The sequence below is a fragment of the Carettochelys insculpta genome, chromosome 12 (genome assembly GCF_033958435.1).
Source record: "Carettochelys insculpta isolate YL-2023 chromosome 12, ASM3395843v1, whole genome shotgun sequence".
NCBI classification, from domain to species: Eukaryota; Metazoa; Chordata; order Testudines; family Carettochelyidae; genus Carettochelys; species Carettochelys insculpta.
The window spans coordinates 28,841,567-28,868,744 of NC_134148.1; the positions used below are offsets into that span (position 1 = coordinate 28,841,567).

The window sequence follows — 27,178 nt, forward strand, 5'->3', positions numbered from 1 at the left end:
GTGGAATGTAGTAATCAGAGTACTAAGGTCTTAATGTTATCTCCCTACAGGAACAAAGAAGGTCTGAGGAGCACCCCCACCCACGCACCCCCCCCCCCCGCCCCAAAAAAAAATTACTACAGATTACAGAGGCATGGACCAAACTAAGCAGCAACTCTCCTTTATCATAAGAGAGCTCTTCAGAGCTGAGGCTGTCTTTTTGTTCTGTTTGTGCAGCATCTTCCATAGTAAGATCCTGGTCTATGCCTGAGTTCTGGGCTGCTCTGGTAATACAAATCATAATGATACTGCAGGGTTAGGGGCATGTACCCAATAAAAAACTTGTTTTGAAAACGTGGGCCCAATAAAAAAGTGCAACCCTAACTTGCAAGTCAAAGACATTACGCCACTGGAAGGTCAGATGGAGCTCTGCTATGTCCTGACCCAGCCTAACCCCTCTGTCATGGCCCCAGAAAACCCTCTGGCAGGGTCAGTAGTACTTCTGGGCCCCAAACCTCTGTCCAGTTCACAGTCCTGTGGTATGGGGCCCGCTTGCCCTTGTCAGGGTTCTAGCTTCAGTCCCTTCAACCTCCTCTTCCACTCATCCTCCTCCCAACTGGGAAAAGGTCTTTTTAAAAGGCCCATGACCTCAAGTGTGATCAGCTGACCCTTAATTGATTTATGGTAGCCTCTCCCCCACTCTGCCTGTGATAATACCTAATTAGCCAGGACTGTTTCTGCTTTTCAGAGCTGCCTCTGGCTTGACCCTTTCACAACTCCCAAAATCATCTTTTTCCCCTTTTAGTGGGGGTGTGTGTAGGACAACTGGTGTCGAAGGCAGCAGAGACGCTGCTGCCAGCTTTATGCTAGCAAAGAATACATCATGAGGGATGTTCTCCATTTTACATCCTGGCTCCTTGCTGCTGTACAGGCTAATGGGGGTTTGACAAATCCCATCCTATGCTTGCCTCCCTTCCTCTCTTCCCCATGTGCTGGGTGCTGTGGGGAGTGAGAATAGGACCAATAGCCAGGGATGTCCTTAGGATTTATGGGATCCTACACAGAACTATTAAACTGGTGACCCATACCCAACGACAGCCTGTAGGGAGGGAGATGATTTTTTAGAAATGTGATTTTTATAATCCTCAGCAACACATTAATTGAATATTTTTAAAGTAAATTTTGAACTAAATCCTGCAGAGTAACACAGTGAATTCGGAAACCGACAGTATGTACCTGGCTTTGGCAAATGACTGTTCAATGCCTTCGGTACCACTGGAATGGCTCTTTCACAGGTTCAGAGTCCCGCTAATACAGAGGTGGGCAATACGTGACCCATGGCCTGGGTGCAGTTTGCCAGGATTATCCCCTGAGGGGCACCTGGTGCTTTATTTCCCTGTGCGTCTTGCAGATACAGCTGCTTGCAGCTCCTGTTGGCAGCGGATCGTCATCCCCTGCCAATGGGAGTTGTGGTGACTTAGTCTGCATCACTTCTTGCAGCTCCCATTGGTTGGGAAGGGTGATCCAATCAGCAGTACCTGCAGATGCACGACTAAATAATGCACTTGCAGCCCACCAGAAGCCAATCCTGGCGAGCCACCTATGGCTTATTGCCCACCCCGTGCTAATAGGTCTGTCAGGCTTTTTCACTTTTAAAGTAAATATATCCTCTCAGGAGGAAGCAGAGTAACAGAACAGGGAGTGGGAGAGATGAGTGGACATTAAGACCCAGTGGTTCCCCAAATTTTCCGATGCCTTATGGAGCTTTGTATTCTGTGGATGGGTAAGGACAGCCCTGTCAACAACTATTCAGTATCCATTGAGAGCTGCCCTATGTTGCAGAGTTCCCAGCTAGAGGTCTGAGGTCAGTCTATGGAGAAGGACTTAGTCTGTCTTTGTGTTTTGGCCTATTTTGAATTTTCCTTAAATTTGGTGATTAACTTTGCAAGCTAGTTTGTGACACCATCAAATTGATTTAAATATGACAGAGAACAGTGCAATTGTCACACATTTTTATTACACCCTTATATTAAGATCTTTTTAGCATTCTACAATTTGCAATGATGGCTTATGAGTATTGTAAAAGGAATTGTGAGCATTATAAATCCTTTTATTATGGACAACTTGCTTTCAGGTTGGACCTGTAAAACTTGTAATATGAATGTCTGTACTTTGGCAATATTTGTGCTGTGCTGGCAAATGGTTTTAAGTAATGAAATGTTTTCAGTTTGTTTTAATACTGGCAGCAGCTTCATTCTTCTCCTGGCAAAGTTTCAGATGATTTGGCAGGTACAGAACTTGGACTTTTCCTCTTGATGACAGCAGTGATGGGGCCATCTGGTAATGCCTTGATGATGTTCCAAGCTTCAAAACGGGTGAGTCCTTGCATAACAGTTGTGTGCAGCTGCAATATCTCATCGCCAGGCTGAACAGTACTGCTATGTTCTGATGCAACTCCTGTGAGAAGAAAATGAATTCACTTCATTTGTTTTGAGAGGAGAAATCCTAATTGTTGTAATTATGGATAGTTGTCCTAAGACGTCACAGGGAAGAAGTGCATATCTGATGCACAAATGGAGAATCAAGAATTTACCACAGTGTAAATGCAGAGACCTCCAAACCATAAAACGTATTGTGAACAAGTGCCCCCTCTCTTCACTTCCAGGAAGGATAGCGAAAGTACGCTCTGCATCTTCTGAAGCCCTCAAATGTACTTCAGGCTTTTCTGCTCACTTGTAAATCTTGCTATTTCCATGCAAAAGAAGTATGTTTTTGTATGAGTGGCAAAGCAGTGGTGGGCCACTTGCAGCCCACTGGGGTTCTGTGTGTGGCCCTCATAACATTTGCCCATGCACAGAGTTGCCAGATTCCACTGGTTTCCATCCACATAGGTTTTTTCCCTACTGGTATTACTGAAGTGACACACGTAAAACATAGCTACGCAAGTGAGGTGTGTTGATTGTAGACAGCATTGACTGTGCTGTGTCTGTATCCAATCACAGAGCTGCTATGATCCAATTGGCACACCCCACAAATTCCAAACACACAAACTCAGTTAGCAAAACTACTCTATCCCAGCAGACCATATTGGTTATCACACTCTTGTGAGCCACAGAAACGAAAGAGGGCCATTCGTGTGGCCCAGTCACTAGCCTAGGTTGCCCATTGCTGGTATAAAGTGTGTCCGGTCTAATTACAAAGCAAGTACACAATGAAATGTAATGCTACAGTTTAAAATAAAAATGACCATGGGCTGGATCCTCAGTTGGTGTAGATTAGTTACTGGAACTACTCTAGTTCACTGCAGGTGACAATCTGACCGTGTGTGTGTGTGTAAATAAGTAAATACCAAGGGTTTAATGTTTTTACCTTTAAAAATCCTGTTGATCATGATGGGTTTATCTCCATGGATGGAGCCTTTCCCTCCTTCCAGACTGAATCCTAAGCCAGCTGGTGTCTTTTCCAACATTACCGTGCAGATTGTATCTTCAGTTACTGGAAAGGAATCAAATGATATCAGGAGGGGTATGGAATATTCTGAAAAGTGAGACTCTCTCAGCCAAGAATGAGTTTTTGTTTAGTTTTGTGTAGGCAAATAAATAAAAGCACAAAATATAGCAAAAAATGACAATTGTCTTCATCTTTTTGCTCAATGTAAAGTTGTTGGTTGCTCCTTTGGAAGGTTACTGGAAGAGAGGGGATGTAATTTTAGCAAAAAAATAATAAGTCCTGTGGCACCTTATAGATTAACAGATACTTTGAAGCATAAGCTTTTGTGGGCAAAGACCCGCTTTATCACATGCAATGTCATTTTAGCACAGTGAACTCTGAACTGAATGCAAAAGTTGGATATAACATAAACAGCATTTGCTTGAACTGCATAAACATGATGACACTTCAGCATTCCTGTTCACTGTATATATTCCAAAATTCATTGTTCAGTACCAGGGCCCTGAGGGTAATATTAAAACTAATATTAACTGAACAGCTGGTAAAGTTAATTTAGGTATGTAAATATGATTATTAATTTTGTTCATACATCACTGAACCCAAAATCGACATCTACCACATAACCATGCAGAATTATATAGCATATATTGTTTTGAGTGAAGTTGTCAATATTTTATGCTACAAAACTGCAACTCTGATTTATATGGAAGGCTGCATAGATTTCAAGGTGTAATTTCATAATGATTACAGTAAGGTCTCAGAGTACGCAACCTCAGAACAGGCGACCCTGCTGTTATGCGGGTGACCCCGATTTCTTCAGTAAACCCTGGACCATGATTTCCAGTTGCGCTTAACTCGCTCAGCCCCCGCTCAGCACCTGCACATAGCTCCTAATCACCCCCCATGCCTGCCTCTGGCTCTAGCTCACCACCCCTCAAGCATGACTCCAGCTCAACCTCCCCAGCCCCGGTTCAGACCCCCTTCCGGCTCACCACCCGCACACATCTCCAACTAAACCTGCACGCCCACAGCTGGCTCTGGCTCTGGCTTACCACCACTCGTTCAAGGCTCCAGCTCACCCCCCACCCTGGTTTAAACCACCTGTGCTGGTTCAAACCCCTCGCACGCAGCAGCTCCAGTTCCTTCCTCCCACCCCCGCGTGGCTCTGGTTCAAGCTGCCCGCCCCGTCCGGCTCCAGTTCAACCCCCTTGCTGGCTCACCACCTGTGCCTACCTCTGGCTCTGGCTCTGGCTCTGGCTCAACCCCCTGCGGCCCAGCTCACCACCCAAGCAGGGTTCCAGCTCACCACCCCAGTGCACAGCTCTGGCTCACCTCCACCCCTCAACCTCCTGCAGCGCTAACCTACCCCAGGCTCAGCACCCTCCACCCACCTCCCACGGTCCCAACCCACTCCTAGGCTTAACCCTCTCCAACTGCCCCCACACGCACCCCAGGACTCACCTTTCTGCTGTTTCTCTGGCTGCAGAATGTGTTCTGCTGGGGGAAAAGGCGGACCCCCACTTACACGAAATCCAGATTATATGAGGGCGTGTGGAGCAGAACCCTCGTGTACTCGGAGATCTTACTGTATTTATATACCTAGAATCTTGATCCTGAAGATACATTTCGCAGGGCTAAAGCTCAGGACAGCAGAGAGCAGTATCAATTGGCTAGCAGGGTATTTAAAGCCTATTTCCCAGATTATTGAACATTTGTACAGCTTTTAATCACAACTACAAGATTTGTGTGGCTAATGCCTGTGCAACACTTTGTATGGGGCCAGGATTCTGTTGCGGGGAGAAAGGGGAGGTACATAAATACCTACACAGAGAGCGGATGTGGCTTTAATGCAGCTGTAAAGTGTACTCACCCGCTTCTGTGGAGGTTTCACTTTCTGTAGAATATGAAGAAGAGTCAAGTGAAACATTAAGACTTTTTTCTTCCTCTTTAGCTTTTTTAGTCACTATGACAGCCTGCCTTGGTGGCCGAGCCTGGCGCATGATTGCCAAGGCATCGTTGTGAGTGGCACCCTTCAGAGACTTGCCATTAATGGATAAGACTTCATCTCCTTTCTGGATAGTTCCTTCCTGAGATGCCAGTCCATTAGGAAATACTCTGTGAACCTGTAAAAGACCCCGACCCGCCACAGAAAAAGAGAAGAGGTGACTAAATCTTACAGTTTGTATGGAATGTTTTCATTTCTGAGAAAAAAAGCTGATTTTTAAGGATCATGGACTGTAACTGTTGTGATAGAAGCCTATTAAGATAAGGGGATACTGGATGGCGTGTACCTGTACGACCTGCTGCACCTCCGAAAGCTGGCACTCTCTGGTCCAGCAACATTTGTGGTCTAGCAGGACCACAGATGTTCCTGGATCAGATAACCTGGGAGCTTATCGGCAGGAGGACCATCCAGGGACATAGCCATAGGTTGAAGGTTAGGGAAACAGCCTCAACTGCTCAGCTGACCATTGTATGTAGGGTTGCTGGGTATTGTAAACAAAAGGCAACCCAGAGCATCCATATGGCTTTTTTGTCAACAGATTCTGTTGAGAAAGGTGTTCTGTCTCATGGGGGAGAGACAGAAGTCTGTTAACAAAAGTGCCAAGTTCTGTCGACAGTATGTGGACAGTGTGGACACTCTGCGAGTTTTGTTGACAAACCAGGGGTTTTGTTCACAAAACTCTCTAGTATAGACATAGCCTTAAACTTTTTCAAAGTTTGGAAAGTTACCCAGTAGGAAAAAGAAAACATGGGGAGAAACCTAGATGTTGATTGGTTATGGTTGCATAAGGTGTCAAAAGGAAAACAAAACATCTGGAAAAAAATGGAAAGCCAAAATGGAAGGAAATAAACTCCATTCCAAATGAAAATTTGTTTCAAAATTTTCCATCTGAAATATTTTCCTACAGAAAATGTTCACCTTTGATGGAAACCCCACTTTTTGGAGAGAACATTTTTCAGTCACAGCTACATTGTCCAACTCTAATTTTCTGATATTTTCTTATGTATAAACTGTTGTTATTCTCATCATATTACTTTCTCCAACCTTGAACTTGCTGAGGATTTTTTTTATCTGTCCTCATAGGTGATGGTTTCCAAACCTTTTCTACTTTTTATGTTCTCTTCTCAACCCACGCTGTCTTCTCTGCCATCTCTTTTTGGGCTGAATGCTTATTGTGGTAGTATTTTATAAGAATAGCACTACTTACAGTAACAGCTTTGTTCTCTAGATCAATTCCTCCTGCCAAACTGAATCCAAGACCAGCATCTTCCTCTTTATGCAGAATTGTAACATGAATATCATCAAATTGCTAAACATACACACAGAAAAAATAATTACCTTTATGTCCTACTATAATTCAGGATTGCTAGAAGAACTGGATATATTCTCCTGTAACCACTGCATATTCTGCCATGGCACTTAGATGGCGCAGACAGACTCTGTATTTTGTTTTCATTCAATGGGCTAAACTCACATTGATACCACATCTTGTAAATGACAACAAGAAGTCCTTTGGCACCTTATAGACTAACAGATATTTTGGAGCATAAGCTTTTGTGGGCAAAGACCCGCTTCATCAGATGCTCATGCATCTGATGAAATGAATCTTTGCCCACGAAAGCTTATGCTCCAAAATATTTGTTAGTCTAGAAAGTGCCAAAGGGCTTTGTGTTGTTTTTGGAGATACAGACTAACATGGTTATCCCTCTGACACTTGTCATCTTATAAATGAGTTACTATCTAAAAGTTTCACTGCTTCAGTGAATATGCTGTAAATTATAATATATTAAAGATCACTGATCTCTACTAAAATAGACATAGAAAATGTTAATGATTCAATGGTGTAGGGACATCTAACTGTGAGAGAAAAACTTTTGTTGTGTACAAATCATACTACTCAGTGAATAATCGTCAGTGGCTCAAATGTTACTTCTGAGCCTGTACATTTTGCTGAAGTTTTAATGGTAAGAATATATTGGAATGAGCTGTTTCAGTCCCTTTTACTCTTTCAGATTACAGTTAATAGGAGGGAGAATTCTTTTTGGTAGCACGTACTGCAGTGTTCTTAAGGATTCGGGTGTAATGCTTTTTCTTAAGGGAAACTGATTAATGTATCTTCACGTGTCTCAATGTGCTTTCCTGTAATTGGAGGCAAATGTTGGTAGACAGGGCAATGAATTAAGAGTGAGAATACTCTGCTCTGATTGCATGATCTTGGCCAAGCCACATAAACCCAAGTTTTCAAAATGTCCACTGCTAGTGGTTGCCCAGGCTTAAGACAATTAAGTCCTGATTTTCAGCTCTTCTGAGCTCTCAACTGCTGTTGAATCCAATGGATGTTCGCTGCCTCTGAAAAAGAGGCATCTTTCAGGTATCTCTGGTAAGGTGCCTAAAATTGGTGCACACTTTTGAAAATGTTGGCTTTTCCTTCTTTGAACCTTAGTTATCCAATCAGTAAAATCAGACCGATAATTCTTAGGCCAGACCTCCACCAGACATTGAAGTCTATTGTAGGTATGCAATTCTAGCTACAGCTATTGCTTAGCTAGAATCAGCTTATCTACAGTTGACTTACCTATCTGTACTCTCAGAGGAAAGTCGATGGAAGAAAGTGTCCTGTCAATCTCCCTCACTCCTTGCAATATTGAGGAGTACAGGTGTCGACTGCCAACCCCTGACAGATTGATTTTGCGCGTTCCTACTAGGTATGCAAAATCAAACCCCGGAATATTGACCAAGTTGGTCTTCCAAGTAGGGCACACCATTAGCTATCGTTGTAAAGTGATTTGAGATTTATAGCTGTAAGAACTGAAATCACTGTTATATATATCAATACTGGTGTTGCATTTGTAAGAATTTCACATAGCAAAGATTAAACAGTAGCATCTACTCCTCAAGGCTGCCTTTGAGAACAGCATATACGGAAAAGTGGACTTGCCTTTAAAGTAGCCTCATCTAATGATTTTACTTCTTCTATAAGCTTCTTTAATTCTTCAGGGGAAAGCAGAGAGATGACTGACTGCCCAGATGCAGCAGATGCTTGAGACGAACAGTGTTCCTGTTTCTCTTCCTCTTTCCCATTGTCTGTTAAATTCACTGTATATTCTCTCAGCTCAGAGAGGCTTTCCCATTTTGAAAAGGGAAAAGAGAAACATTAATTTGTGACAAGAGCCTCCACACAGTTGCAGAGAACAGGCAATTCTGGAATCTTCATCTTTGTATCATACTAGAGTTCAGTTGGCAAAGGATCAAGTGGTTCAGATCTCGGTATATTTGTCTCTGGTAAAGCCTACAATGTGCTGTGTAACATACCAATAGGTGGCAGGGTTGCTGCCTCAGTGATGACACTGGTGTGAGCATGCTCATAAAGGAATAGGAACCATCTTGAAACTTTGCCCCAATTTAAATGGAACCTTCCCTGGGCATTGGAAAAGGTTCAGAAAACTGTTTTTTTTTCTTTTTTAATGTGATTCTGGACTTCCCAAGTAAACCTGAGATTGGAAATGGGTAGCAAAGTACTACAATTTTGTAAATAGATGAAACATTTGTGAGAGACATGAGTTTCATTGTGTTTCAAGTTTAAGCTATGAGATACCTGTACCCAGGCCCACTGACAGGGCAGCAGATGCCCTGGGGCCTGGCAAGTCTTTCCTCCCCACTGCTCATCCCCCTTTTGCGGCTAGAAGAGGTTCAGATAAATACCTGAAAACGCAAGTGCTTATCCGAATCATAACCCCAAGACCCATCAAATTAATTTGTCACAAACAATAACCTTTGCAAAATCTATTCAGCACATAGCTCTCCCTCTTTACTTAATAGCATGGTCATATCAACCTACAGTAGCAGCACAATGAACATGTCTGCAAAACAGAGACAAGACAAATTTTTTTCATATGATATTTTGAATTATGTACTGGAACATCCTGACAGGAGAACCCTTCAGGGCAAGGTTTGGGAGCTGCTAATGTCTGGTTTTTAAAGTCACCTCAAAATTTTAATTCTAATTTATTTAAATATTTTTTCTAGATTCTTCAATTATAAAAATAGTATGAAAAATTGTTATTAAAAATCAAATATTGATAACCTGAGTAGAGCAAATCCTTAGAAGAGGCAAGTCCCACTGGGGAAGTCTGGAACCCATACTGGCTATGTCAACTGGTGCAGCCACGGTCAGAGCTTCTCCTTTACTGATCCAAAAAGACCATCAATGTACCACTGCACTAATGTAACAGCAAAACTTGGCATGAAATGTTGGAAAATTGGTGACCCTGAAATAAGGGGTAGGAGCAGCAGTATGGACTTGCTCTCCAGGCTGCCCCAATATTGGGATTAGCAATATTGGGTCCATTCCTCTGGCTTCAAGCCACAGAGAACTCTGAGCCACAGAACAAGCTGGCAGTATAAGAGCTTATAAATCTGTGTTCCCAAAGGCAGCATGCATCTATTTGATCCTTTACATTCCTTTGAGGAGTTGCTAGCTCTCTTTGCACTTCAAGCAACTTACACTCCTATCTACATTGCCTGAGGTACGGACAAATTGCTCTGTGCGGTATGCAGGGAGGGGAAGGAGATAGTCTATTTACCAGCAGTGCTTTTCAAAAATGAATTTTAATATGGTATCTTACTTGAGAGAAAATCCACTGTCTGGATGATGACTCTCGCTCATAGGTGAGAGAGGAGTATCGTCATCTTCCACGGAGGACTGAGATGATGCCTCCACGGTGCTCCATGGATTGTTCCCAGAAAAGATCGGAGACTGAGGAAGGCAAAGCAAAGATTTCATTAACGCAGATGACACTTGATTGCTGATGGAATAGATTTTGCTGTATTTTTCATCATTTGTCTTCATCATTTCAGAGGACTGGTTAGCAGTAAGGGGAAAGCTTCGCGTTCTTTGGCTCTGCGCTTTTGCTACAGGACAATGAAGTCCAGTGGCTTCTGAAGGTAGTAAATCCATGGAAATTTCAGAACTAGTGCTATTGCTTCTCTTTGGACTGGGAATGAGTGGCTCTGTGGGAAAACAGGATCTGCCTAGGTTCTGTGTCTTTGTAACCACAGGTGGAATTGATTGGAGTTGGCTGTTATCAGAACTTTGATTGTAGGTGGCTTGGTTTAAATGAAGTGCTGGTGATTCTGTCTCTTTTGGACTGGAAGAGTTTTCTTTCCAGAGTGATGGCTTTGGGCTAGGAGAGCTTTCCTTCCAGGCTGATGGCTTTGGGCTAGGAGAGCTTTCCTTCCAGGCTGATGGCTTTGGGCTAGGTTTTCTGCTTCCTTTTTCGGGAGACTGAGGAGCACTGAAAGTTTCAAATGAGCTTATTCTCTGTTTTATTGATGATCCTCTTGGTGAGGCCCGTGAAATACTGCAGCCCCATTCCTTTCCAGAAACACTCTGGAGGTCAGTAGAGCTTTGACCTGCTCGAGTGTTGATATCTAAATTTCCTTTCTTCAAACCTTTCAGACTTTGGCGAAACCAGGCTGGTTTAGGTGCTACTGGAGGGCCCTTTTTCCCAGTGTCACTTTCATCTGATTGGTGTCCTCTTGAACCATCAGCTTCTGCTTCTGATTTCTGCAGCATTGCCTCTGGACAGCTGGGACTTGGATTTTCTTCATTTGTGTTGATGTTGGGGTCTAAATCTACGTGATTGCTTTCTTCACTCATAGTAGGATTAAACAAGCTTTTGATGCAATCAGAGATTCTCACCCAAGGGTCTTCTGCTGTAGTCTCGAGACTGTAATCTACCCGTGCTTGTCGTTTAAGGACAGGCCGTTGTACTGATGCAATAGGATTCCCTGTGTTGTAGAAAAAAGTATTGCACATAAGCTTTCTTTTCATTCTCACCACATATCCCTTTCCATGCATCACCAGTGCTTCCCTGCCTGTGGGCTTCTCTACAGTCAAGACAAGTTATTTAAGATTACAACTCTTGATCTAAAGTTCTTCTTATGTGGCAGAGGCCATCTTGTGCTGATCCTGGATTTAGCCACAATCCCAGGCTCTGCAGTGCTGGATGCGTCCCTAAAGGGACATGTAACATCTACAACAGGGGTGTGGGGAACCTACAGCCCACGGACTGGAACAAGCCAGTAGCTGGTCTTGATTTGGCTCCCGAGGCTCAGGACACTCCCCCAACCCCATCACTGCAGCAGAGTGAGCCAGCTCTGGTGCTCTGGCCATGTGGGTGAGGGGCATCAAAACTTGGACACTTCCCCTCTGCCCCCCCTACCCTAGTGTGGCTATAGCACGAGCACTGGCTCCCCGCTACTGGGGGAAGCACCGAGTCTAATGGGCTGGATCAAGGCAAATGGCCCATGGGATCTGCCTGGCAGGCAGGAGAAAATGGCTCTGTGCACTGTCGTTCTCCTCACAGGAAAGCGGTATCCCCGTGCTCACTTGCAGGCTCCACCCCTGTTCCCACTGCCTGGGAATCAAAGCCAAGGGGAGTTGCGGGGAAGTGGCACAGAGCCAGGTACTCACCCCAATCCTCTGCCCCCCCACCCAGACCCTGCACCTGACCTCCCACCCATACCCTGCACCCCCATCTCCAGCCTGCTGCTACACCTGACCTCCCACCCATACCCTGCCCCCCATCTCCAGCCTGCTCCTATGCCCAACCTCCCATCCAGATCCCACCCTCAGCACACTCCTGCACCTGACTTCCTGTCCAGACTCCACACCCCCACTTTCAGCCTGCTCCTTCCGCTTACTTCCTGCCCAAAGCATCCCCCCCCGCCACCTGCTCCTGCACGCTATCTCCCATCCAGACCCCACAGACCCTTGCAGACCACTCGCTGGGAGACCTCTCCTGCACACCCATTTTGGCCCTGCCCTAAAGCTTGGGGGGAGGGCACAAAATCTACTAGCCCCAGGCCTCTAGAAGTTAGCTGGTCCTGGGGGGTAAACCCTGAGCCTTGGGGTCTTCAACTCCCCATAGGGCCAGAGTTAGCTGCATCAAGCAGCCTTGGTGGACCTGGTTTTACTTGTGTCCAGTTTGGCTCATCTGTTGCCTTACTGAATTCAATAAAGCTGTTAGCCACCTAAACACAGAGAAGTATTTTGTTTCAACAGTGCCTAACCCTGTGCAAGCTCAGGGTTGTTTTGTGCTTGTCTCCAGGTGGGGAAAACCCTCTTCAGGATGCATCTCCTGCCCCACAGCTAAAATGAGCCCCACAGTTATGAAGCCCCACTGGGGGATTTGCTGATTTCCTCCCACCCTGTGATGGTGGCTGCAGAACACATGCTGGTTTGGGAGTGATCGCAGTGCGGGTTTGGTGGGGAGCAGCCTGGCTCAGGGAGTTCATGCAGATCCTCTGGCCTCATGTAGTCATGGTCCTCCCCAACTCTTGCACTGCCCTCAGGTAATCTGTGGCTTTTGAGCCTTCCCCTACAGGTGTCAGTACCAGCTGCTCCTCCTCCGGGTCCCCAGAGGAGGACAGGTGGGCTGGGCTCCAGCCTGGGGGGGCTCCTCTCTCGTGCTGTTCCCTGAATTTTTAGCCTGGTCTTGATGCTCCTTCCTTTAAGTGTCACATGGGTTTTTTGGTTCTCTTTTGGGGGCCACATCCTTGAGGGTTGTTGGTTATTTTCTCTTTGTCACTTGGGGGCCAAATTGGTGATTTTTTTTCCTTTTTGTGTCTCATTTGTGTGTGGCCCCCACCTGATTTTTCTGTGGGTCAGTGACTTCCAACCCACAAAACGTTCCCTACCCTTGCTCTAAAGGCGACCCTCTCTCCTGACATACAGGGACACTGAAATCATGGCGCAAGCTACAGCACTGACATGTTAAAAATAAGACTGTATGTTGTCTCAATTACTGCAGGTTGAACCACAGATATTACAGCAGATATAAAAAGTTATTCTTTCCTTTCTGCAGTTTACAGCATGTTCTTCAAATATTCTCTCTCACAGAGAGCAGTATTTAATAGATGTGTCTACATGTCTCTCCAAATGGATCTGTTTACTTTTCTAGTGTGTATAATTTTCCCTTTGCGGTAGGACATTTTTTATATCATGGACCTATTAAATCTTTCAAAGACTATAAATACAGACAGGCAAGTTGTGATGTAAGATTTGGGGGAGAGGAGGGCAGGTTACAATTATTTTCTTAGTATAATGGAAGGAGTAACTGCACAAGAGCTGTTGCCATTTTAAATACTACTAGCTAGTTAATTTCATAACTCAACAGTGCCTCAACTCCATGTCAAATGTCTATATTACATGCTGTTCAGTTTTGAAACTATGAATCAAAAATGTCCTTTGGTACAAGCTAAAAACACACAGCTTTAACACAGCTGTAATATAAAGAAGTATCATCTGAAAACAACTATTTATTCGACTTCTTTTGGTGTAAAAACGAACAGCAGTCAAGTAGCACTTTAAAGACTAGCAAAATAATTTATTCGGTGAGCTTCCGTGGGACAGACCCACTTCTTCAGACCATAGCCAGACCAGAACAGACTCAATATTTAATATTAATATTTAATATTGAGTCTGTTCTGGTCTGGCTATGGTCTGAAGAAGTGGGTCTGTCCCACGGAAGCTCACCGAATAAATTATTTTGCTAGTCTTTAAAGTGCTACTTGACTGCTTTCTGTTTTGATAGTATATAGACTAGCACGGCTCCCTCTCTGTTACTATTCTTTTGGTGTAGTTCATGCTTCAGATCAACGGTAGTTAATATTCACTTGTAGAGAAGTTTGTTCACCTGGTAATTTACCATTTTGCTGCAGTCTGGGTTTTTTATTATTATTTTTTGTAGCTGGAATTAGAAGGAATCCAAAACTCATTAATCCTGCTAAATATTTTATGCATACAGGTTACTTTTGAAGGAAATGGAATGAAGCACATACCTGAGTTTGCTTTCCTCTCTTGCTGTCTATCTGCTGACACTGCAACAGAGTGTTCAGTACCTCTTGATGTTATAGAAGTCGCAGAGAGACTGTGGGTTACAACTGTTTTATTTCCCTGTAGCAGCAGGTCTCCTACTTCCTGTGGAATAAACAGGAAATAGAACCATGTCAAAACGTAATTGCACAAACCACATTATATATGAGCGTGTAGAAAAATGCTCTTCATTTTTTTGTTTTTAATCTGAGGATAAACATTAAACAGTAGGAAGACTGATTTGTTCTGTGCTTCAGGAAAGGGGACACGATATTTTATGTATGCATGTGAACAGGTTGTAAAAAATGTTGTTAAAATCTCTAATTTCGATGGCTGTGTACCACAACAAAACAAGACATGGCTGCTACAATTTTAGATTTCTAAAACCAACCACACAGCAAATCTCTTGCAAATCAGTTAAAGCTAAAAAATAAACTATCCAGTCACTGTCTTACGTAGTGCTTTTCTTTGTGGATCCTTGACCCTCTAACACAAAATTGTGATGAGCCCAACTCATGGCTGGGACTTTAAGACTTTATCCCCTTGTGTTCTTAGTTAGAAATGCAGAATGACAGGTTTTGTTTGAGGTTACAATAGAGACTGCTAGAGGCAGCCATTAGCAGATGTTCTCTAGAATCATCAGATTACTACTAACTCTCCTCAAGACAACAAAACAGCAGCAATGTAGAACTTGAAAGACTAACAAAATGATTTATTCGGTGATGAGCTTTCATGGGACAGACCCACTTCATCAGATCAATCTCATTTCCAATACAACCTGACAAAAGTACAGAGGACCAAAAAAAAAAATTACAATAAGAACTGACACAGGGGAATGAGGGGCTGGGGAGGATGTTAATTGTCCTGCCTGAGATAATTATGAGCATCAAAGGAAGAGTTGTAATTATCTCTGGCCAGACAATTATCATCCCCCCACGCCTCACACCCCTACATCAGTTTTTTATGGCTCATCACTGAATAAATCATTTTGTTTGTCTTTAAAGTGCTACATTTCTGCTGTTTTGGTTTGTTGGAGTACTGACTAACAGGGCTACCTCGCTGTTACTATTCGTGTCAAGAAGTTACCATCTGCTGTGCTGTGAACTTTTGAGCAATCCCTGTTCCACAGTAAAAACTGAACTGCAAAGTGCCAGGGCTCCAGTGTTACCCATAGGAAACACAAACGAGAGAGAGAAACTGTGAAACAAAAGTGAGATTATCCTATAAATATCTGACTACCTAGTGACTTCCAAGCACGCTGACGGTGGTGGGGTTTGCATTACTCCCCATTATTCCAGTAATGAGTTTACCTCTGTCACATCCCTGATCATCGTTGGCCTCGGTAGTGTCAGTCTGGGCTGATTTTCTAATCGCTTTCTGAAACATTCAGTCATCAAGAATGAGTTCTGTCTTTGCAACACGTCGTTACCTGAACTTGCATATCATTGTGAGCTTTTCCATCACTCGAGACCACATAATAATAGCACAAAGGGTTAGAGTAATAACAAAAGATTTTCTTAGGGGCAGAAAGTAACTTATCCTGATTTGAAGCAATCCAGTGTAGCTAACTGTTCATCTTATTAACTTTGCATCTTTCTTTCAGCCTGCTCATGTGTGACACTGCACACCAGGTCTTCAAATGAAATGCAGTGGGACTGTTGGATGTTTAAGGAACACACACTTTGATCCAAATAACTGGGTGTTCCTAGCTCAGGGTTAGGCAACCTGCAGCTCCAGGGCCACATGTGGCTCTTTTAAGAGTCAGTTGCAGCTCCGGACACTGCCACAGCTGACTCCTCTTGCAGCTCCCTGTCCTGCAGCAGTTGAAACAGTAGAATTAAATTTAACTGGTTTAATGGCCAGTAAGGTGGCGGGAGGGATCCGGACATTAAGCCAATTAAATTTAGTTCTATTATTGCAGTGGTGGCAGGGCTGGGAGCCACCTGGGCTGCAGGTAGGGGAAGCGCTAAGTCGACAGGAGAGCTTTGGTGAGGGCAGCTGAATCTGCCCCTGCTGGAGCCATAGAACCCTGCTGAGAAGTAGGCGGCAGCTGTGGAGGAGCAGCAGTGGCCTGCAGAGTTGGAGGAGCATGTCAGCTGAGGTGGCTTAAGCCTGGGGATGTGGGGGGATGGGTTTGGGGATGAGATGGGTTAAACCTTGGGATGTGGGGGGATGGGTTTGGGGATGAGAGGGGTTAAACCTGGGGATGTGGGGGGATGGGTTTGGGGATGAGAGGAGTTAAGCTGATTTTATAGCAGCTGTTGATGTGCATGCATATATTTCTACTGCACTCCATCTTGAGTGATAGGAAAGAAGACTCCTTATATTATATATCTTAATGCTATCACTTATCAGGTTTATTTTCACTGCTAAACCTTGACCTAACAGTTGCTCTTGCTTGCTTCATCTGGCACTAAATTCTATTAATTTCTACTAGCCTATTACTAAACCCTGGGTAAATTTGTTCCTTTTTTTAAAACAAACCACAACTCAAGTTTCCTCACACACATCACAGACCTGTACACATTTATGCAAATGTGCTTCTCTGTTTCTACTTAATTCTTCTGGGGGTCGGAGGGATGGATATTTGATGGTCTAAGATAAGTCACTTAATTTTAAGGCTTCAAAAGAGCTAAACTGATCAACAGATAAGAGAGAATCCATGGTTCATTTAACTAGGTATCTAAAGCAGTTAGGCCTTATTTACAGTATGGATTCTGGGCACGCTGTTCCCACTCTTGCTAACACCAGTGCATTTCCTCCAGTGAGCATGCTCCTCCCTGGTCTGGCACCCTTGGGACCTCAGTGGTCCTGGATGAGGGATTTTGCCAGACCAGGGAAGGTGAATGTACCCTGGTCCCTGGCTCTCCCTGCCCCCCAGCTGGCATGCCACAGGAGGCTCCCTGGCCCCGGCTCTGTGCTGGGCTGCTGGGGGATGCCAGGTGCACAGCGCTGCGCTGGGCTGCCAGGGGACACCCACTCCCCAGCTGTGCATGGGGCTGCCCGGGGATGCTGGCACTCCTGCTTTGACCCCCTGTGGAGATGCTGGGGGTTGCCAGCACCTTGGCCTTGGCCCCCCTACAGGGCTGCCGGGAGACCGCTGCCTCCAGCCTCCAGCCCCCGCCCTGCTGCCCCCAGCCCTCTGGTCCAGGAACATCCCTTGTCCTGGTGGACAAGCGATGTTGCCAGACCAGAGGATGTCGGTTTTTGGAGGTGCAACCTTAGACTGTTTCATATTATTATTCTTGTTCACTGATCTCACTATTTATTGAATGGTTTGGCTCTGTGAATTTGGTATCATAGAGTCAGGGAGCGTGTCAGTGGAAAGGGGGCATGCTTTGCCAATACTAGACAACTGCCCATTTTGCCTTCCCCTTGTCAGGAGCCTGGAACTTCACATTCGCTCTCACTCCTGTCCGTCTTTGGTCAAAAGTAAAGGAGAAATACATTAGAGCATTCCTCTGCTTAGTCTCCCTCCCTTGGGAGGGGTTACAACTAAGGGTCCAGTTTCACTAAGTAGACAGCATATCGCTTTACCTGCCGAACATAAGAACGTTTTAGAAGAGAAAAAGAGTCTATTTTTCCTATATCCCTTGAGGATCAGGCAGGATTTTCCTCACCTGAACATTGGCATAAGGTGAACTCCCATCCTCTTGTAGCATAAACTTTTCTTTCACATCTGTGTTACACTGGTCAGTGCCTGTGCAGTCTTGTTTAAAATACTTTCTTGGTGGAGGTTTGGGCTTTGATGATTTAGGTTTTCTAACAAAAATCTCTGTAGATTTTTTTGCATTCTGAGAGGGGTGACCTGCCTGGTTGCCAGTTGGTGGGGAATGGTTTTCCAAACTGGTTCTAGACAATGAATCCAGCAAGCCAGGATGTTTGCTAATTGGTACATCAATGCTGTGTACTTTTGCCGTCAAGTCAGCAAGCTGGCATGTGGTACCATTATTGCAGGATGACTTAAGGTTGTAACTACTATCACTGCTAGAACGGGTCATGAGCTTCTGAGATCTGCGGTTGTAATAAGCTGTGTTCTTCTCAATGTGTTTCTCACGCTGGTGTCTGCCATGCCAGCTCGTTTCCAGTCTTTTAAAACCTGTATCAATGTCATGATTAAAACACATAAAATACATAAAATCATATACCTTGATGAAAACACAGATACATTCAAAGCATTTACTTCTGTGGTTGTTTCTCAAGTCCCCAACAGAAGTAAGCCAGTGGAACAGAGTGGTCTGATCTGTGTACCACAGAGAAAAGTGGGGGGTTGGGGGGCAGGGAGTGGGAATCATTTGTAGATCAAGGAATCCTTATTTAATAGTTGGCCGCAAACAGAACTTCCAGCATATGCTGTTCTCTGTAGTTGGTTGTTGATTCAATCTCTTACCCTCAGCCCTTTTCAGAAAGAACAGAGAGGTGAAATATGAAGCCTGTATTATACAGCATTGTCATAATAGCACTCCATTCTGGAACTTGGCAAGCAGTCCTAAGGGCAACCTGGTGTGCTTTTGCCAACAAGAGTAATGGGATAGGCTCCGTGTTATACTAATACCACCCTATTCATCTGTGGCCATTGGGTCAGATAGCTTCCCAGCCAGTGACAAGGGGTGAGAGAGTTTACACCAGCCCCAGAGGAAGTAAGCACAAGAAAATGTAACTGGTAAGAAAAGCATGAAAGGAGCATTATCAAGTCTGTTTCTGACAGGAAAGCCGCATCTACACGTGCACGCTACTTCGAAGTAGCAGCACCAACTTCGAAATAGCGCCCATCATGGTTACACATGTTGGGCTCTATTTCGAAGTTAACATCGACGTTAGGCGGCGAGACGTCGAAGCCACTAACCCCATGAGGGGATGGGAATAGCACCCTACTTCGACGTTCAACGTCGAAGTAGGGAACGTGTAGTCGTTGCGCATCCCGCAACATCGAAATTGCAGGGTCCTCCATGGTGGCCATCAGCTGAGGGGTTGAGAGACGCTCTCTCCAGCCCCTGAACTCAATGGTGGCCGCGTGGAGCAGCCCCTTAAAGGTCCCTGCCCCCTCCCTTCCTGTGCAGGAAGCTGAGAGAGCATGCAGGCAGCAGCAGCAGTAACACGCGGCTAGCCTGCACGCTCCCCCGCAGCCACCCACACCCCCAGCCGACTCCATGGCTGCCCGGCAGCGCCCCCAGGGGACCCCCCCCAAGGGGAGCCAGGGCTCACAGCCCAGCAGCCAGCCTGGGAAGCGGCAGCGGGGCCGCTCCTGGACGGAGGCCGAGCTTTGGGACCTGCTGGGGCTCTGGAGCGAGGAGGAGGTGCTCCAGGTAATGGGGAGCAAGAGGCGGAACGCAGATGCGTTCGCTCGGCTGGCCGAGGGCCCGGCTGCCCAGGGTCACCCTGCCCGCACTCCGGATCATGTCCGGAGTAAAGTGAAGGAGCTGCGGCAGGGTTACGCCCGGGCCTGGGATGCGGCCGGCCGATCTGGGGCCGCCCCCATCACTTGCCCCTTTTACAGGGAGCTCAGGGACATCCTGGGCCCCTGGCACACCTCCTCCCCTCCGGCCACTCTTGACACCTCGGCTGAGGAGCCCCAGCAGGCCCCGGAGGTGGAGTCTGCCCCGGAGGCAAGCTCTGCACCCCGGGGACCCCCCCAGGAGCCCACCCCCAGGGCACCAGAGGAGGAGGGGGACTCCTCCTCCAGCGACATCAGGCTCCAAATAATGATGCCGTCCCGGAGCTCCAGCCAGGCGTCTGCCCACCGGGTGTCCCCCGACCGTGGGAGTGGACCGTCAGGTATGTACCCCCCGGTGCACACCCCCGGGGTTACGGGGCGGGGGTAATAGATATGACCAGGGCCCTCCACATGCCCAGATGACCATGGGCCCAAGGACAGCAGTGGCATGTCCCTCAGAAGAGTCCATCAACCCCTGCCCCCCCTAGCACGACAGTGCCATGCCCCATCCCCGGGGCTGGGGGGAGCGGAACCTCTAGGGTCCTCCGGGGGGAGGGGGTGGGACACACAGCAGCAGCAGCAGCAGCAGCATGTGATGGAGTGGGGGGAGTGCAAATGCGAGACTCAGGCTAGATATGAGAAACAAGCTGAATAGCTCCCAGTGGCTAAGGATGATCCTGGGGCTACAACTGGCAGGTTACACCTCTGCCCTGAGCAAAGAGGAGGGAGGAGCTGAGCTGGGTTTGAATCGGGGGTGGCAGTTATAGGCTAGGGGAAGGGAGAGCTGGAAGGCAGCCAGCCTGAGGAGGGGGAAAGCTACACCCCAGAGGGGCACCCCTCGGGGTCTTCTCTCCAGGACGGGTTGGAAGGACCGTCTCTGACTGCTGTACTGTCGCTTCTGGGAGAAACTGGGCATCTGTTGCCTAATAAACCTCTCCTGTCATACCTGCTGAGTGAGAGTCACTCCTGCCAGCTGACGGGGTGCAGTGCAGGGGGACACCTGAACCCCATCACAGCAGCATCTCCCAGGGACGGGGATGGGGAACCTACTGCAGAGGGGTGGGGGGACAAGGGCCACGGCTCGGGGCCCACACTAACGGCTGTCTCCACTCTTCTTCCCCCCCCTCCTGTGTTCCGCAGCTGCACCATCGGAAGGACTGGAGAGCGCCGGCGAGGCGTCAGTGGTCCCGGAAAGCCCTCTGGGGCCATCACTCTAGGCCAGCCCCTCGGCGGAGGACCGACCGGCCCCACGGCGGGCAAGACAGCGGACCCAGCACCAGCAGCCACCGGCGACGGACCCCAAGCTGCTGGCCCTCCACCGCCGGCAGGTGGAGGTCGCCGAGCAGCGGCTGCGGGTGGAGCAACACCGCCTCCACCTGCAGGAGTGGGCGCTGGCCTGGCGCCAGGAGGCATGGGGGGCCTACATGCAGACTTTCTACTGCATTGCAGACTACCTGGCCCCCCATGCTGCGCCGGCCGCCGCTGCGCCCGCCTTGCTTGCTCCACTCGCTGCGCCGTCCACCACGCCGGCCGCCGTCACACCACCACCCGCCACCGAGGGCCATTCCGCCGAGGGGGACCTGGGGCCAGCTGACACTCGCCGGCCGTATCTCCCGGTCCACCCGGCCCCCAGCCAGCCCTGGCCAGGGCTGCGGCCGAGGCGGGGATCCCGGCCGCCCCCCCCAGCGCTGGACTGTAGGGGCGTAGGGCCCAGGACGTGGCCCCCCTCCTTTGTATATATTCCCCCCACTTTTAAGTTATTTTTTTGCTGTAAATAGTTTGTATTTGTGACCCCCGTTTTCCAATGCTGATCCTTACCCTCCCATGTAAATAGTTCTCCCCTTCCTTCCCCTTTCATGTTATCTCTGTTTTTATAATATATACATATATAAGTTAGAATTTCCCTAATAATAAGAGTTCAAAAGATGTTTGATTTGACAAACAACTGTCTGCTTTTATTTTTACAAGAAAAGTGGAGGGGGGGTGTGCTCTTGGGTGCTCTGTGGTGTAGGCATAGGGGCAGAGAGTGTTGTGGAGGATGGGGGGCGTGCACTGGGGGGCCTGCCAGCGTTCACCCCGCAGCCTCATCGAACTGGGCCCACAGGGCCTCCCGGACCCGGGTCCCTTCGGGGTCCACCTGGCAACTGGGGGCAGCAGGTGGCTGCACATCGGCCCTGCCGGCCTCCACAGCCCAGCCCTGAAAGAAGGCCTCCCCCTTGCTCTCCACCAGGTTGTGTAGGGCACAGCACGCACCCACCGTCTGGGGGATGTTGGTGGGGCCCACATCCAGGCGGGTGAGGAGACACCTTCAGCACCCTTTGAGGCGGCCAAATGAGCGCTCCACCACCTGGCGCGCGTGGTTCAGGCACTGGTTGAAGCGCTCCTGGCTGGCAGACATATGGCCCGTTTATGAGTGCATGAGCCAGGGCCGGAGGGGGTATGCTGCATCTGCAATGATGCAGAGGGGCATGGTGGTGTTCCCCACAGGGATCTCCCGCTGGGGGATGTAGGTCCCCGCCTCCAGCCGGCGGCACAGGCCCGAGTTCTGGAATACACGGGCGTCGTGGGTGCTGCTAGGCCAGCCCACATAAATGTCCAGGAGACGGCCCCAGCTGTCCATCAAGGCCTGGAGGACCACTGAGTGGTAGCCCTTCCTGTTTATGTAGCATCCTCCAATGTGCTCCGGGGCGCGGATGGGGATGTGAGTCCCATCCAGAGCCCCAAAGCAACGGGGGAAGCCCAGGGTGGCAAAGCCCGTGATGGCGGCATCCGGGTCCCCAAGCCTCACGAGCCTGTGGAGGAGCATGGCGTTGATGGTGTGGACGACCTGCATGGGAAGCACATGGGAGAGCACCAATGAGGGGTGAGCAGGGTGTGTGTGGCCCTCCCTTGCCAGGGCCCCCTTCCCCTCCCCTGCCAGGGCCCCCTGCCCTCCCAGAGCTGCCTCCCCCTCCCCCGTTGGTCCTCTTACCTCCATGAGGACAGCCCCGACGGTGGTCTTGCCGACGCCAAACTGCTGGCCCACGGATCGGTAGCTGTCTGGAGTGGCCAGCTTCCAGACAGCGATGCTGACCCGTTTCTCCACACTGAGGGCACGCCGCATGGCGGTGTCCTGGTGCCTGAGTGCGGGTATGAGCCACTGGCATAGCTCCAGAAATGTCTGCCGGCTCATGCGAAAGTTCCTGAGCCAGCGGTTGTCGTCCCACTCTCCGAGCACCAGCCGCTCCCACCAGTCGGTGCTCGTGGGGTAGCTCCACAGCCGGTGGCGTATGAGGCGGGGGCGGGGGCGGGGTGCTGCAGGGTTGGGGGTTGTGTCCTCCTCCCCTGCGGGCAGCTCCTCCTCTGTGGCAAGGAGGTGCTCAGCTGCCTCCTGCATGGCATGGAGCAGGGCGAGCACTGTTCCTGCAGGTATGGCTGGGTGGACCTCTGGCGGCTGCTGCTGCTGCTGCTGGGGGTCCATCATGACTGCGTCGCTCGAGGTGTGCGTGCCTATGGCTCTGCAGACCGCGTGCTGTGCAGGCTGCATGTGTCTGGGAGGGGCCCTTTAAGGGAGCGGCTAGCTGTTGCCCCGGAAGCGCTAGTCCACCCTGTGACCCTGTCTGCAGCTGTGCCTGGCACCCTTATTTCGATGTGTGCTACTTTGGCGTGTAGACGTTCCCTCGCAGCGCCTATTTCGATGTGGTGCTGCGCAACGTCGACGTTGAATGTCGACGTTGCCAGCCCTGGAGGACATGTAGACGCTATTCATCGAAATAGCCTATTTCGATGTCTCGTGCACGTGTAGACGTAGCTGAAGTCAGTGAGAAACGGAAAGTGAAATCACAGTGAAAATGTGTCTGTGGTGCAATTCTACTAAAGTTTGCAACCGGGTCATCTTTTACCCAAACCAGACCTCAGGCCCAGCATCTGGGTCTACCCTTTCAGTCAAGGCTGCAGCCTGGCAATGGGAGCCCATCAATGTTGCTCCATCCATTGAACGGACAATGTTACTCAGCTGGGAGGATGATCGTGTTGAGCACAGTTCACCCCTAGAGCCAAAGTGGCTGCCAATGCAGCTGTCCTAACATCGGGATCAAATACAGATTGAGTCGTCCCAAATGGCAGAGCGTTGCTCTGGTGGTTCTTACCAGAAAAACAGAACCATCTTGTGAAGTGTGTTAAAGGCTGTTTGTAGTGGCAAGAGAACAAAGGGCAAGGTGCAAACTACTGAGTACAGCCAGAAAAGAGGGGGAGCGGGAAGCAAAGAGGTGCTCCAAAGCAACAGCTTCACTGGGGTTGGGTTTGATTGTTTGGGGAGATTGTTTGGCTACACTGCAGCTGGGAATGAGCCTCCCAGTCTGAGCAGGCGAACTCGTGCTAGCAGGACTCAAGCTAGCATGCTAAAAACCAGCAATGTGGACATTGTGGCTGAGGCAGAGCCTCGTACTAACAACCCAAGATCACCACCACCACATACGGCCCAACCTCTGCCAAGCTGCACCATCTGCACTGCCCCTCTAGCATATGTCTGTCTACCGGGAACTGGGGTGTAGACGTACCACTAGCGGTCAGCCAGGTGTTTGGAGCTTTTTACGCTATTCTCTGGTTGTAGGAATCTAAGTGGATTTCAGTAGTACAGCTCTACACTCTTTCCTCCTCCTCTCCCTTCTGCTCCAGGTTACTTGACTAGTCTGGTATCCGAGTCAACACTAAGTCCAAATGTCTCAGCAGGCTGCGTGAATTCCCTTACCCTCAGTATTCCATTGGTGTCTCTCTCTTCCATACCTGTTGATTTCCACAGCTTGTACAACAGCTTCCTTTAGCTGCTGTTCAGATACCTACAAAAGATTGTGTCATTCTGGGTCTTGCAAAGCTCACCAAAAAGGTTGGCTCATGGATCAACTCTCCATTCCTGCAAATGCTTTCTCACAAAAACAGTCCTTACTCAGGCAAGTGGTCTCAAAGAAATTAATAGGCTTAAGCATGTAAGCAAGGATGACATGCATAAGGAAGCGTTTGGGGGCCTTTAATTAGGCATATAAATTCGGTACAGTTGAAGCCTCTCTATTGACACTCTTGAGATAAATGGGACATTTTTCAAGTATAAATGGTACAGGATGCACAGTTCTGGCTTAGCCGTTATAAAGTATTTGGATAGTATATATACATATGTGCACAAATGAATCCTGTTAATTAAGGTATATGGATAGTATATATACATATGTGCACAAATGAATCCTGTTAATAGATCCAACAGAATATTAGAAATCATTTCTGAAAAAAATTCTCATAAGGACAAAATATTTTTCACATCATTCAAGCTAATAACAAGAATTGGCGGGGTAAAATTCAAACCAAAATGTTGCCTTTTAATTACATTCTTGGAGAGCATCTTAAAATCAGTACTACTGAGTTTCACATTCTGTTCTTGATGTACATTTCATCTTTCATCTGCTCTAACTCCTCAATGAGAAGTTTCTTTTCAATGAGTTTCAGATGCTCTTTTTTCTATAAGCGTATGTTGTATATTACTGTTCCTGAAAACTTATTTCTTTACCTTGTTTATTCAAACCACATGGACTCTCATGTAAAACTCGATGGGCTTGTCTACCGTAGTCCCCTCTTCTAAGGGGGCATGTAAACGAGCCTGAGCAGTGAATAGCAATGAGGGGCTGTGCTGCATATACAGCACCTCATTAGCTTAATTCTCACCATGGGAACTTCAAAGTTGCTAACTTGGAAGTGCTGGCAAGCCACGTGGCTGCGGGCACTTTGAAGACCCTACGTAACTTTGAAGGACTCTTACTCCCAAAACGTTTTGGGAGTAAGGGCACGTATAGCTGAAAGAAGCCGTTTAAATTACAGCTAAATAACAGCACAGAACACTGAAAGCCAGGACTGGAGGCTGTAAACAAACCTAATGAGACCATGGGAAATGTGGCCACACCCTTGGTAAGTGATTGTGCAGCTAACTAAAATCATGCCAGATTACAGATGTTGCCAGATGAGTGTTCTGGATTAGAAAGTTTCAACCTGTACTTGAAAATGTAGGAAAATATCCAACATATTTAATATATGTCAACTGGTATACTATTGTCTACCAGTGTGATTAGTCACAATTAATTGACATCCCTAATTTATACCTGTTTCTGTTACCACTATTAGTATTAGTTCATCAATATTTACTTTATTCAAAATTAGAAAAAACATGTAATGCTACCTGTGGCTCGGGATGTCTGCTAATAATAATCTGCACAGCACCAGGACTGCAGTGGCTTAGAAGAGCATAAACTTCATTAAGCGTCATATTTTGGACTTGTGCTTCATTTATTCCTATGATTTCATCTCCACACCTACAAAGGGATAAAAAAAATTCCAGGCTAACAGAGTTTACATGGTTATTTCTGGTATATATTCTCATCATGCAAGAAACATGCATTCATTTGGTTGAGGTTTGTTGTGGTCACAGATTAAATTAGTGTTTCACTGGGTCTCTTAAGTTTGCTCATTGTATGAAGTCTCCATGAATTTGAATGCTCTGTACTTTCTGTAGTGCATGTTTTGTATTACAGTAGCAGGACAGACAGAAAATGACACAGAAGGTTATTCTTTTGTATGCTGTTTACACCCACAAGTTCCTTCCTGCCTATAATGTAATAATTTCGTCTTCCTAGTACAGGCACTGAAAGAGGAGAAAGGAGAGACCAAGTGGGTGAGATAATACCTTTTATTGGATCTACTTCCAAAGAATGGTATTACCTACCTCACCCATTTTGTCTTGTTAATAATGGGTTTTTTATGCATCTCTTTTTATTCTCAGTTCCTGTTTTCCTAGATTATAATCCCACTTGATGCCATCTGATACTCATTCCTGTATATTGCAATATTTAGCCTCCTGCTTAGACAGATGAGAATTCCTTCAGAGATCAAAAAGTTTATCCGGCACAGGAATGTGAAATTTTCATTCTGAAAGGGTCCTTGATAAAATCAGTCAACATACCTGAGCCTCCCGTCCATATGAGCCACAGAGCCTGGTGAGAGGGTATGGATAAATATCCCTGAAATGCACTGGGAGTAAGGGACACTGCACAAGCCAATTCCTAGGCCAACACCAGCTTCTGAAAATATTAATTGAAAAGATGTGTAAGATGTGTGAACACCAAAGTAATTTTGGAGTTCTGTTTTTAAACTGTGCCCTCAAACATGCATGTGGAAATCAGAGCTATGTCTTTGCAGTTGTGCATTTTCCCACATGCAAACACAGATTTTTTTGCATGTGTAAGGGAGATGCACACAAGTTTTGGTTGCCTCATTTGAAATTTTAGTGCATGTATTCATAGTTCGCATGTTCTTGATATGGTACAAAGCAACTTGATTTTACAAAGTCTGTGTCATGCAAACCTTTAGATTTGAAAGAAGTCTTCCTCTTGACAGAGACAGCAGCCATGGAGTT

General features: G+C 47.1%; 1 protein-coding gene across 1 annotated transcript in view; it reads right to left on the bottom strand.

The window, feature by feature from the left end:
- Nucleotides 1-973: 973 nt before the first annotated feature.
- IL16 (interleukin 16) overlaps nucleotides 974-27,178 on the bottom strand; it is a 75,370-nt gene continuing 49,165 nt past the window's right edge. The window contains exons 12-22 of the mRNA XM_075007065.1: nucleotides 26,726-26,843; nucleotides 25,946-26,078; nucleotides 24,476-24,563; nucleotides 17,933-18,411; nucleotides 14,279-14,417; nucleotides 10,060-11,224; nucleotides 8,373-8,556; nucleotides 6,642-6,743; nucleotides 5,300-5,552; nucleotides 3,349-3,474; nucleotides 974-2,436 (exon numbers count right to left, since the gene is read on the bottom strand). Of these exons, the coding sequence (XP_074863166.1) occupies nucleotides 2,231-2,436; nucleotides 3,349-3,474; nucleotides 5,300-5,552; nucleotides 6,642-6,743; nucleotides 8,373-8,556; nucleotides 10,060-11,224; nucleotides 14,279-14,417; nucleotides 17,933-18,411; nucleotides 24,476-24,563; nucleotides 25,946-26,078; nucleotides 26,726-26,843 (2,993 nt within the window). The 3' untranslated portion in view covers nucleotides 974-2,230. The remainder of the gene's footprint in view (nucleotides 2,437-3,348; nucleotides 3,475-5,299; nucleotides 5,553-6,641; nucleotides 6,744-8,372; nucleotides 8,557-10,059; nucleotides 11,225-14,278; nucleotides 14,418-17,932; nucleotides 18,412-24,475; nucleotides 24,564-25,945; nucleotides 26,079-26,725; nucleotides 26,844-27,178) is intronic.